This window comes from Myotis brandtii, unplaced genomic scaffold (assembly GCF_000412655.1).
Source record: "Myotis brandtii unplaced genomic scaffold, ASM41265v1 scaffold277, whole genome shotgun sequence".
NCBI classification, from domain to species: Eukaryota; Metazoa; Chordata; class Mammalia; order Chiroptera; family Vespertilionidae; genus Myotis; species Myotis brandtii.
In genome coordinates this window covers 503,444-516,699 of record NW_005360548.1, presented here as the reverse complement: position 1 = coordinate 516,699, position 13,256 = coordinate 503,444, and the positions used below count along the sequence as shown (strand labels likewise).

At 42.3% G+C, this 13,256-nt stretch overlaps 1 protein-coding gene across 1 annotated transcript in view; it reads right to left on the bottom strand.

Moving 5' to 3' along the window:
* Window positions 1-13,256, bottom strand: part of LOC102244038 (cytochrome P450 2G1) — a 35,606-nt gene that overhangs the window by 17,990 nt on the left and 4,360 nt on the right. The window contains exons 2-6 of the mRNA XM_005868775.2: window positions 6,696-6,917; window positions 5,932-6,094; window positions 4,602-4,751; window positions 3,393-3,553; window positions 2,436-2,612 (exon numbers count right to left, since the gene is read on the bottom strand). Of these exons, the coding sequence (XP_005868837.1) occupies window positions 2,436-2,612; window positions 3,393-3,553; window positions 4,602-4,751; window positions 5,932-6,094; window positions 6,696-6,875 (831 nt within the window). The 5' untranslated portion in view covers window positions 6,876-6,917. The remainder of the gene's footprint in view (window positions 1-2,435; window positions 2,613-3,392; window positions 3,554-4,601; window positions 4,752-5,931; window positions 6,095-6,695; window positions 6,918-13,256) is intronic.

The following is a 13,256-nucleotide window of genomic DNA, read 5'->3' as shown; positions in this document are numbered from 1 at the left end:
GCTGGCGGGTGACTAAAGCTCCCAACAGCTCCTTTTTTTCTTCTTTTTTTTTTATTCTGGGCCAGCTTTAGCTCTGAGGCCTCGGCTGCTGAAAGCCGGTTTCTGGCCTTTGTTTTTCCTTCTGTATTTGATACAATGTTGCGGTCCGGCTGGCTGAAGCCTGGCTGACTAACGCAGGTTTCTGGGGTTTTGTTTAGCTTCTATATTTGCAACATAGTTGCTTAGAGTTGCAGCTGAGAGGCCGGCAAGTCAGCCAGGGAACGTTGGAGTCCACTGTCACTGGAGCAAGCAAGCCTCCCTGTTCGCTTCAGTGCATGGCTGCTGGCCGCCATCTTGGCTGACAGTTAATTTGCATAAGGATATGCTGATTAGCCAATGGGAAGGGTAGCGGTCGTACACTAATTACCATGTTTCTCTTTTATTAGTGTAGATAACTAACTATTCAAAAAGAAATTAAGAAAACTATAACATATACATAACATCAAAAAGAATAAAATACCTAGGAATAAACTTAACTAAAGAATTGAAAGATTTGTACACTGAAAAACTATAAAACATTGATGGAAATAGTTAAAGGAGACACAAACTAATGGAAAGAGATCTCATGTTTATGGATTAGAAAATGTTATATTGTTAAAATAATACTCCTTAAAGGTATCTACAGATTCAAATCAATTTCTATCAAAATCCCAATAAAATTCTTTACAGAAGTTTAAAAAAATTCTAAAATTCAGATGGAACCACAAAGGTCCCTGAATAGCCAAAACAATCTTGAAAAAGAAGAACAGCCCTAGCAGGTTTGGCTCAGTGGATTGAGCGTTGGTGGCCTGCAGACTGAAGGGTCCCAGGTTCAATTCCAGTCAAGGGCACATCCCCAGGTTGCAGGTTCGATCCCCAGGGGAAGCCAATCAATGATTTGCTCTCATCATTAATGTTTCTATCTCTCTCTCCCTCTTCCTTCCTTTCTTAAATCAATAAAAATATATTTTAAAAAAGAAGAACAAAGCAGGAGGCATCTCACTTGCTGATTTCAAAATATATTAAACCTACAATAATTAAAACATATGATATTGGCATAATGATAGACTTATAGACCAATAGACGAGAATAGAGAGCCCAGGAATAAATTCATGCATATATGGTCAACTTGTCTTCAAAAGGGTGCCAAAAAATGTACAATAAGGAAAATATAGTCTCTTAAACAAATGGTGTAGGGAAAACTAGATATCTACATGCAAAAGAATGAAATTGCACCTTTATCTTACACCATACACAAAATCAACTCAAAATGGATTACAGACTTAAAAATAAGACCGAAACTATAAACTCCTAGAAAAAACATAGTGAAAAGCTTCATGATATTGACAATTATTTCATGAATATGACAGCAAAACATAGGTACTAAAAGCAAAAATATACAAATGGGACCACATCAAAATTAAAAGTTTCTGTACAGCAAAGGAAACAATAAAAAATTGAACAAGTAACCCAAGGAATGTGAGAAAATATTTTTAAACCATATATGTGACAAAGGGATAATATCCAAAATATATAAGAAACACCTATAACTCAATGCGAAAAAATTAATAACCTGGTTTTAAAACACGCTAAGTACTGAAATGGAGATTTCTACAAAGAAGACAAAAATGGCCAATAGGTACTTGAAAAGATACTCAACATCACTAATCATCATGGAAATGCAAATCAAACTCACAATGAGATATCTCTGAGATAAGCTGTTAGGATGATTATTAACAAAAGAGCAAAAGACAAAAGGTGTTGACTCTGTGGAGAAATTGGAACCCTTGTACATGGTTGGTGGATGCAAAATGTTGAAACTGCTATGGAGACAGTAGGGATAAAACCTTGAATAAATTAAAAATAGAATTACTATATAACCCAGCAATCCTACTTCTGGGCATGTATTCAAAAGAATTGGAATCAGGAACTCAAAGATCTTAGCATTCCAATGTTCACTGAAGCACTACTCACTTTTTGTTGTTGTTAATCCTCACCCAATAATATTTTTCCATTGATTTTTTTTAGAGAGTGGTAGGGAGGGGGGGAAACACAGAGAGAGAAACATCCACATGAGAGAGACACGTCAATTGGTTGCCTCCTGCACATGTCCTGACCAGGGCTGGGCAGGGGGTAAGTGGTGGGGAGGGTGTTGAGCCTGCAACCAAGGGATCAAACCCGAGACCCTTCAGTCCACGGGCTGATGCTCTATCCACTCAGCCAAACTGGCTAGGGAAGCACTATTCAATTTTTAAGATTCAAGGTTTTACTTAAAGATATGCATTTTACATTTTTTCTCTAGATATAAGGAGCCATGTATAACTATAATTGCTATATTGACCAAAAGATGTTTCAAATGGGCTTGTGGTAGAGGCACTATGAGATGAGAGGAAAAGATTGGAGAAATAGAATAGTACCTGGTGCATCTTGATGAGGAAGCAGTCAATGAAGTCCTGAGGGTTCTCTGGGTCAAAGGATGCCTCGTTGATCTTTACCCTAGAGGCAATGAAGTCCTTGAGCTCTTCTATCAGGTAGTAGATGCGATTATGTCTTCCTGGCAAATATTGCATGATTCCAGAATACATGTCATATAGCTGTGGGGAATAGGCAAAGGTGGTTTGTCAGTGATGAGTACCTGGGGTCAGCATGGGCTGAGTCTCTAGTCAGACAGCTAGTCTTAATGTCCAGTGCTGAGTCTGAGAATTGGGTTCATTTGCTTTTAAGAAACTTAGAGCATATTCTCAATGTTGTAGGGAGGATTAAATGAAGTATAAGCAGGTGACTTAGTTACCTGAGGCTGGTGGTGGGTAGAGAGTGATAGGAGGACTTATAATCTGATAGAGCACCTGAATTAATCTGAAAAATAATCATATTATTTTATATCTTAGAACACATATACTTATGTGAATAGAGGGTTAAGTTTCTTATATGTGAATAGGGTGTTAAGTTTTTCTTAAGTTTCCTTCTCAAGGCCGTGCAAAGTGATTAAGGAGGTGACTCAACTGTGAATCCAGCAAGCAAACCCAATAAGCATGGACCGACGGACCAACAAGGAGTCCAAACATCATCTCATCAACATCATCTCATCACCTGATGAGTAAGAACAATAGCTGATGTCTGTGGACCTCCAAGGCTGCACGTAACTGCATTCTATCCCCAGCGTCAATCTAGACCCTTTCCCTTTATAATCCTGTCCCCTGCACCTTGCTGTAAGACAGGATTTGAATGCTTGTAAGTTCCCTGTCTCATTGGTTGACTAGCCTTCTCAATAAATGCCTTATATGATTCAACCCTGCCTTCATTGTTGGATACAGCGACAGGCAGCCTGAGCCCAACCTGGGGTTTCCTGGTAACAAGAGGTGACAGGTGGGTACCTGCGTCCAGGGCGAGTTCATCTCAGTGAACCTCTCATTAATCATCTGTAGCAGCTTCAGAAACTGCTTGTCCTCATAGTCAAAGCGGCTTCCAAAGAGAATGGAACTGATGACGTTACAGACACTGCGACTCAGGAAGAAGGTGGGTTTGATGGGGGCACCTGGGTGATGAAAATTAGCAATGTTGGAGGCATTGAATAGGAACATGGAGTGTGGAATCACTTGGACATGGATATGAGTAATGGCTCAACTCAACAGCATGCATAAGTCATTTCATTCTTTGCTGTTGCATCTAGACGCCCACATTTCAAATTGAATTAGTATCCACTTCCTTGGTTGAAAAGGATTCAATATCATTATGTGTGTAAAGTGCTTAGCACAGTGCCTGGCATGTAGTAAGCTCTCAAGACATGTGAGAGATGATAATGATGATGATGATGATTATTATTATTAATGTGTGTTTGGGGGAAAGAAAAACATATTTGGAAAAGAAGTTCCAGTAAATGACCAAAAAAGTGCTTAATTTCTGAGTCTAGCTCCACCACTGATTCCTTTGGGGGGTATTAAGATAATCCTTCCCTAGCTATCAGTGGCACCACCTATGAAACAGAACGCTGGTGTTAGCTCAGTGCATTGGAAACCATTCCCCCAAATGGTTTAAAGCAAACACTCACAAATATACAGTTTTACAAATGATTACTGTGGGTACATGGACACTCAAACCTTTTCAAGTAAACACTGTTACACATTCACAGAGTTCAGGTGAGGAAGTTTTGATTTAGAGAAATTTGCCTCTATTTTATTGATTTATCTCTGTATTTCTCAATCTCTGTGCCTTTTCTCTATAGATCCTAGTGATTCCTAAACTTACCATTGGTTAGGAAGTGGACTTCTTTAAATCTAATAAAACTTTCATCCAGTCTTCACAAAAAAGTACAAACTCACATGGTGCCAAAGTCTACATACAATTTCTGGGCTCACAGATTCACTGCCATGCACTGGTTAAGTTTCTGGACAGAAGAATCTTTAAGGGTCTTTCATATTAACTTTTAACATGGACCCTGATTGGGAAAATGTGTGAATCCTACAATTAATCTTTTCTCATCTTCTCACTCCATAACTCTCTCCTACCAAGAACTTTCCTTTGGAAACTGAACTCACTGCAACCACACAGTCACCTTATGGCCCTCCACCTTTTCACATCCATACCATTGGCCTTATGAAATTCCTCCAGTAGAAAGCTGATCTCCTCCTGGATCCGCTTCTCAATGCTCCGCCTTCCCATCCCGAAGTCCCGAAGGATGGTCAGGCAGAAGCTTCGGAGAATCCTCCATCGTTCTCCATTAGCCAGAACTACACCTGCCAGAATCACAGTATTAAGCTTCTGCCTCCTTTCCTTTTGTTCCCAACTCTGTGCTGGACCAGGGGATGCTGGACTATGAAAGCTTTAGACTTTGCTCTCAGGGAAGCCTCTCCCAACCTCCCAAGCTCAATGAGGAGACTAAGCTTCCCTCTCTACAAACTAGGACTGAGGTCGAAGGGATAGGAGTCAGGCAAGGAATGAGAGTGAAATCAAGGAGAGCTTAACAGAGGACAGATTAAGAACTGAATAAATAACAGCATGGATGCTTAAGAAGGTGGAGGGAGGGATAGAATGCTAGATGAAGTACCCTGAAGGAGAGACTGCCTCTATTTTCTACATATCACTTAGGTTCTCCTGATAGGCACATGCATGTATACACATGATCACACCTGGATATCAATCTATCTACACTAAATAACTTGCCATTTAGTAAGAAACATTTAAAAACTGCCAAGTGTGGGGATGGTTCAATGGATATTTAAAAACTAATGAAAGGGTGGTAGAATGATGAATGCAAATAAGATTTTATGACTGTATTGATGGACAGGAAGATAAATAAAGGAATAAACAGATGGGAGGAGGAGAAATGGGTATAATGTTTGAGAAGTGGATGAATGGAAGATTGGAAGAATAAATGGATGGAAAGATTAACAAATTTGTTGATGAATGAATGAATAGAAGAGTTATGACTAGATGGAAGAACAGAGAGATGGTGTGAGACTACTTGGAATTGAAGGATGTAGGCTGTTAGAATTGGGTGTATGGGTAACATTATAAGGTATCTACCTAAATGGAGGAGGCAGTGAGCTATGTATTGGGTATGTGTGTTTGTGGAGGAAAGTTAGACGTAAGGTTGGCTATAAGGATTTGACTGTGTACACACAAAGCATGTAGTTAATTCATTAAAAATGAAAGAAGATGTAGCACAGCAGGCACTCTGGAGTCAAATGGTTTGGGTTCAATCCTGGTTTTACCACTAACTCACTGTGTGACATTATATAATCTTCCCTACTCAAAAATTTCTTACTTGAAAAGTTATAATGATATTAATATTTCCCTCAAAAGAGTAAATATGATAATGCATGTTGAGTACTTATCAAAGAACCCATGACACAAGAAAGTGCATCATAAACATGCCATTATTTTTTTCATTGTTAATGTATTGTTGTTACTTACCATGACCTTGGAAGCTTCTCTCTAGTGAAGCCATCTTCCCACGGCCACTGAACTCATCTGCTTGGCCCACCAGGGCTTCCTTTACTGCTTCATGTCCACATAAAACAACTACTGGCCGGGAACCCATGTACACTGTAAAGACTGGGCCATATTTCACCCTGAGCTGGGGGTAGAAGAAGACATAACAAGAGGGGGCTTTTAGTGCACCATGTATAGGCTAATGAAGAAGTTAGGGTGAAGGCTCCGGTGACACAGATGAGGGAAGAGGGGAAAAGGGCAAGTCCTGGTATTGGAAGTACTATTGAAAAAAACAAAAAAGCAGAGGAGCCTTGACTCTTGTGATCCTGGATGAGTCCCCTCTCCCACCACACCATTCCAAACTTAGTTTCCTCATCTGTGAAATGACTGACTTGGATTAAATGAACCCCAAGGTCCATTCTTCATTCTCTGAAATGCTAAATGTCTAGAATCTCTTAAAATCATATGTTACCGAGTCTTAAAGTTCTCAGACAACCTGAGTGTAAGAGGTATTGTGTTTGGGAATTTAATGTCTTCTGATTCCAAGGTTGTGAGCTGTGAGAGAATGAATTTCCAACATACTAGAAATTTGTGTTTCAGACTTTAATATTTTAAGATTCAAAAATTTCAGTTCAGCAAATCTGTGTTTCCAAGTGTCTGGATTTTAGAAGTAATAAGGTTCTAAGTATAGCTGGCTATAGAATAAGTTGCTCTTAGCTCTGCCCAAGAGGTGCAGTCAGACTCACCTTTGTGAAAGACTGAGAGATGTTACCAGCATGGAGTTGCAACACATTCCCCAGGAAGGGCAGAGGTGTGGGGCCAGGGGGAAGATTTCCCTTCTTGTTGATCTGTACCCAGGCAGTGAAGATGAGCAGGAAAAACAAGCAGAGCTCCAGAAAGATGGTGAAGGCACCTTCCAGCTCCATGATGACAGGTGAAGAGGTTGTGTCCAGAGCACCAGTACCTGCCTAAATAGGTTTTGGGATATCAGCTTATACTGAAATCTAAACACCCTGGATTCAAGTATGGGTGCCATTTTGAAGAATGAATGCCATCAAGGAACTGATTGCTTTATCTAGAAGTGTTTATATAACCAATTTAATGCCAGATACCAAATCACAGAACCAGGAAGCTGAGAGAACACCAAGAAAGATAAATGCTAAAACATCTACATTTAGCTATATCATTTTCAAACCACAGAAAATCAAACATAATGAAAAATCCTTAAAGAAGGCATAGGGAAAAGACACCTTACTTATAGAGGAGCAAAGATAAGAATTACATCTGACTTCTCTTAAGAAACAATGCCAAAAAAGATACTAGAGTAACATAGTTAAAGTATTTAGGGGAAAAACTTATTAACTTAAAATTATTTATCTTGGAAAATTATCCTTCAAAAGCAAAGGAGAAAGAGTGACTTGTTCAGAGAAACAAAAATTGAGGGAATTTGTTGCCAGTAGACCTGCCTCAAAAAAAAATGTTAAAAGAAATTCTTTAGGACAGTCTATTCAACAAATGGTGTCAGGAAAATTGGAAAGATACATGCAAAAAATTAAACTAGATCACCTACTTACACCATATTCAAGAATAAACTAAAAATAGATTAAAGACTTAATGTACAACTGGAAACCATAAAACTTCTAGAAGAAAACATAGGCAGCAAACTCTCTGACATTGCTCTTTTATTAACATTTTTTTCTGATATATCTCCTTGAGTAAGGGAAACAAAAGAAAAATAATAAGCAAATGGGACTACATCAACTTAAAAAGGTTTTATACAGCAAAGGAAACCATCAACAAAACAAAAAGACAATCTACTGAATGGGACAAGATGTTTGACAGTAATACATTCAATGAGGGGTTAATACCCAAAATTTGTTAGGAACTCATACAGCTCAGCACCAAAAAACCCAATCCAATTAAAGAATGGGTGGAGGACCTGAGTAGACATTTCTTCAAAGAGAACATACAGATGGTCAACAGACATATGAACAGATGCTCACTAATCATCAGAGAAATGCAACTTAAAATCACAATGAGATCTTGGTGTTGGAAGCTGCCATCCCCAGTGCTCCAAGGAGCCGCCCCAGCATTGGGAGATGCTTACCTGGCATCCCAAAGGACCATTCTGGGTGACCCAAGAAGCCCAACTCAGTGTCAAGAGGGCCCTCCCTCCTGTTAGAGGCGCCCCTGTGGAAGCCTGAATTCTGGACCCTCTGAGGATGGATTTGAGGACCTGTAAGTGCCCCCATCTTCTCAAACTGGTGCCTTTTCCTTCAATAAACCTTTCCTGACTCCAAACTCTGATATTTTGAATATTGACCTTTTGAAGCATCCAGCACGCAGACTTTGAACTGATGGTCCAGAAGATGGCAGCAGAGTAGGTGGATCTTTCTCACACCTCCTCCCAGGATCTAACTGGAGTTAAAATTAAAACGGGGAATATTCACCCTGAATTACCAGCTGAAGACTGACTGAAGAGGAGACTTTTCAACAAGGAAGGGCAGAAACCACCTTGAGACTGCTAGGAAGGATCGGGTCACGAGAAATGCTGACTTAGCTCCCAGGAGCAATGGCCAAGGTGAGGAGGGTTCCCCTGGAGAGGAGAGAGGCCTGGATCCCAGGAAGGGCTCCCCAGCCTTGACAGCCAGAGCTGAGAACAGCTGCCCACACAGCAACCAGTGACAGGGCCTCTATCAGCCAGGGAATGGAGCTACCCAGCGACAAAGACACTTTTATTAAAGGGAAGATAAACAATATTTTTGTTCCCAGCCATTCACCTCAAGTTTCAGTGTAGGAAGGGGAGTGTGGACTGGAGTTGCCTAAGGAGAGACAGGGATGGAAGGAGTTGGGGAAAGTTGCAGGGGGCACAGGTGCTGGGATACCTGTGTTGAGTCATGCTTCCTGATATCACAGCAGCTTTTTTCCCTAAGAGGCACAAGCCCCTCTCAGCAGCAGAAGCCTGGGGTAAGGCAAATACCCGGCCCCCTGTGAGACAGTTTTCCCCACCCTCTGTAGTCCAGTGTGCCAACTCTGCATCTCGAACCTTGCTGAGGAGGCAGCAGTTTCAAGGAGTGTCAGTGGCTGGCTTTGGGGCCTGGCCATTCATTCCCTTTACATTCCCAGGAACCTGGCTCACACTTCCCTCTCACAGGAGAGCTGATAGAAACTTTTGGCTTCCATCAGACCCCACCAGCCTGCCTAAGAGGGGTTCCACCCTGTTAAGGTCAGGGAAATATTCTTGGAACACATCCAACATCTTCCCTGAAGTCTGAACATTTGCTGACCTGCCTTAGGTCCCCATGCTGATAGAAAACTGGCCTAGGAACTCAGCTTGGCCCCCCATGTGGGAAGTCAAGCCCAGTGGAGGCAGCCACAAGCTGTGGATCACTTGAAGCTTTGAACAGGGTGCTGAGAGCCCAAAGTAGGCAACTTCTGACATTGGCTAGTACAAAAGTACCTCCTGGGAAATCAGCGAACAAAACAGCCTCAGACAATGTAAGAGCAGGGTACAAAGGGAAATCCTAGTAGGCACAAAAATCTGCTGAGATGAACTTTACTTACTTACACCTGTACAACAGCTTGCACAATGCAGTTGGGGTTGAGCCTCACAGCCAGCCTGAGAGGAGATCCCACCAATGAATGGGACAGCAACTACTAAGGCCCAATTACAACAGGAGCACAAATAACCTACAAAAGGGACACTCCTAGAGCATCCAGCTCAGGAGTTCAAGGAGGCTGCACCACTCGGTCCCATGGGACATTTGCTACAAAAAACCATCCCATGAAGTCTAGCAGGTATATCCAGTACATAGAAACAAACACAAAGAGACAACTAAAATTGGGAGACAAATAAAGAACCCGCAAATGAAAGAAAAGAAACAGAACCTCCAGAAAAAGAGCTAAATGAGATGGAGGTATGCAACTTATCAGACATAGAGTTTAGAGTAATGGCTGGTGTGGCTCAGTTGGTTGAGAGTTGTCCCATGCACCAAGAAGTCACCAGTTTGATTCCCTGGCAGGGCACAAGCCCAGGTTGCAGGCTCAATCCCCAGTAAGGGGCATGAAGGAGGCAGCTGATCTATGTTTCTCTCTCATGGATATTTCTATATCTCTGTCCTTTTCCAGTTCTCTCTCAAAAAAAATCAGTAATAATATATTTTAACAATGCTCAAGGAACTTAGTGAGAATACAAAAAACAATTAATAGGAACTACAGGGAACTTAGTGGGAACTACATTGGCATGAAAAAGGGCATAGAAACCATGAATAAGGACCAGTCGGAAATGAAGAATACTATATCTGACATCAAGAATACACTGGAAAGAATTAAAAGCAGGGTTGATGAAGCAGAGGATTAAATCAACGATTTGGAAAAAACCCCCCCACTAAATTAGAGTAGCAAAAAGAGAGAAAACACTTAAAGAGCATGAAGAGAGTGTAAGGGAATGTTGGGACAACATGAAATGGAGCAACATATGCATCATAGGGGTACCAGAGGGAGAAAAAAATGAGCAAAAGATTGAGAGCCTGTTTGAAGAAAGAATGACATTAAACTTCCCTAACATGGTGAAGGAAAAATGCACACAAGTTCAGGAAGCATGGAGTCCCAATCAAAATGAACACAAAGAGACCCACACCAAGAAACATTGTAATTACATTGGCAAACAAAGACAAAGAGATAATCTTAAGGACAGCAAGAAAGAGACAGTCAGTTACCTACAAGGGAGATCCCATAGGCTGTCAGCTGATTTGTCAACAGAAACACTGCAGGCCAGAAGGGAATGACATGAAGTATTCAAAGTAATGAACTTGAATCCAAGACTACTCTATCCAGCAAGGCTACTCTATCCAGCAAGGTGAAATAAGGAGTTTCCCAGATTTTGAGCCTCTCAGAATGGAAGTTCTCATGGTGAAGGTCCTGGGTCACCTCCCGGAGGTCCTGCATGAGTGATGAGCATTGTCCACTGCTTCAGAAATTGTTATGCTCTGGGGTCTCCATCACCACCATACGTGATAGAAGAAGCCTCGGACCTTCTTGCTTTTGACTTCAATCAGCTGGTTGGATCCGACCACAGAGAACAGGATACTGGCCTTAATAAGCCTGGTCTGCTCTATAAAATCTTCATCTTCATCTAATCTGCATCAGGTTCCTTCAGAGTGATCGTGTCGCCAGTGGAAATTGGGGGTCCTTGGTGGGTGGATGATGAACCCAGACTGTCACAGGCCCTGAGGGCCCAGCCCCATGAAGCCCAAAGTACCAATCAGGTTTTCTCGGTTTGGCTTTTCCTTAACTGTTTCTTTTTTGAACGGTTTTCTGAAGATAGCCAATTTGCAATGGTCATTTTTTTTATGTGCGACTGTCTCGCCTATTTTCAGCCACCACCATTTCCTTCACTATGTGTAATACAAATTTCTCCATGGATTGTGTGAGCATGATCGACACTGAAATCTGCACCATGGGCTGGTTGCAGGTGCTGCTAGTCAAAGCCACCCCTGGCGGGTTTTCTGTGTTCTGTGGCCTTGGCCTTTCCTTTCCCTCTTGGCATGTCTCTGTCCTTCCCCGCATCCCCACTCCTTCCTTCACTCTGTCTGTCTCATACTCCAAGGGTGCAGATGCTCCTGGGCCTGCTCCCCCCTCCCCCAGCAAACATTTCTACTGAAGTAGAGAAAGAGACAGATGAAAGGAAACCTAGAGGGAGCAGGTGCTGGCCCACTATTTTCATTTTGCTGTAACAGGAGGAAATGAAATGGAGAAAATGCTTAATCCGAGGATGAGGAGGGTTATTATTTTGGCTAAAAAATAAAATGAGGTCAAAATATGTTAGTTGCAAAAGTGTACTACAGAAAATAATAGGCTTTTTCTTGATAACTTGGCCTCTTAACTGTCACACGATTGTGTATGGTCAAAAGCTTTAGGTTTAGACAAGTGGTTCCCAACCTTTTTTTGGCCATGCCCCACCTAAGCATCTCTAAAATCCTGATGCCCCCCTGTGACACACAATTCTTATTATTCAAAAGGTGAACTCCTATTCACATGGTGGAAAGACTTGACTTGGGATGGTGAACACACACTACTATAGACAGAGATAGACAGATGATATATTTTAGAATTGCACACCTGAAACCTGTATAATTTTATTAACCACTGTCACCGCCAATAAATTCAATAAAAAAGATTGAATCAATAAATTAATGAAGATGGCGGCATAGGTAAACACCGGAGTTTGCTGCCTCAAACAACCACTTCAAAAATACAACTAAAAGACGGAACGGACATCATCCAGAACCACAGGAAGGCTGGCTGAGTGGAAATCCTACAACTATAAGGAAAGAGAAAAGCATACCGAGACTCAGAGGAGGTGCGGTGCCGAAGTAAAATACAAAGGTGTGGAGATGCATGCAGAGAGGGCTGGCGGCTGAGGACATGATTGTCTTTTTCAATCGGGAGGGAGTCTCAAGCTCTGAGCTCCAGTCCCGGGCGAGTCTCTGGGGACCCAGACTCATATGGGGAGAAACTAGACTGTCTGGCATCAGTCAGAACTCGAGGGCGGCTTTCTCTCAGAGGTGCTAGCAGCGATTACCACGGGACACTGAGACCCAGGGCCTCTTAGGGCAGGGTTGAGGATCAGCCATAGCTGTTTGCTCCACCCTGTTGATTCCCTGAGACCCCGCCCAACCCAAGGTGTGCACAGAGGCTTTTGCATATGAATGGCTTGGCCCTTTGCAATCTAAACTTACCTAACAAACTGCAGCTGGGTCAGAAAGACCCAGAACATCCAAAAGAAGGCCCAAGGCCCCACAGCAGCTTGCATTGCTTCACAGCTGGGCCTCATCTGGGCACCTCCAAACCCCAAACAAAGAAGAGGAATCTGCAGATCTCTCCATAGCTCCTGCTGGGTAGCCTCAGGCAGAGGCTAAATTAGCACCTCCTTAGAGATCCAAGAGCCAGTGTACCCAGTGGTCAGAGTGGGACCATCCAGATTACAACTCCTCAGATCCATAAGGGACACACTCAGGGGGCAGACTCAGTGAGAACCAAAGCCCCATTGAAGCAAGTCTTGCCCCAGAAGGGTGTCTCCAGCACAGAAGTTCTCCCACTGCAGACACAGCTGATTCTCACAGCCAATTGGCCTGGAGGTCAATTCCTCCCAGTGATACCTACAACAATCAAGGCTTAACTACAACAAGACTGTGCACAAAGCCCACAAAGGGGTGCACCAAGAGTGTCCACCTCAGGTAATTGGGGAGGCTGAGCCACTGGGCCCTATAGGACACCTAGCACAGAAAGCCACTCTACCAACACAG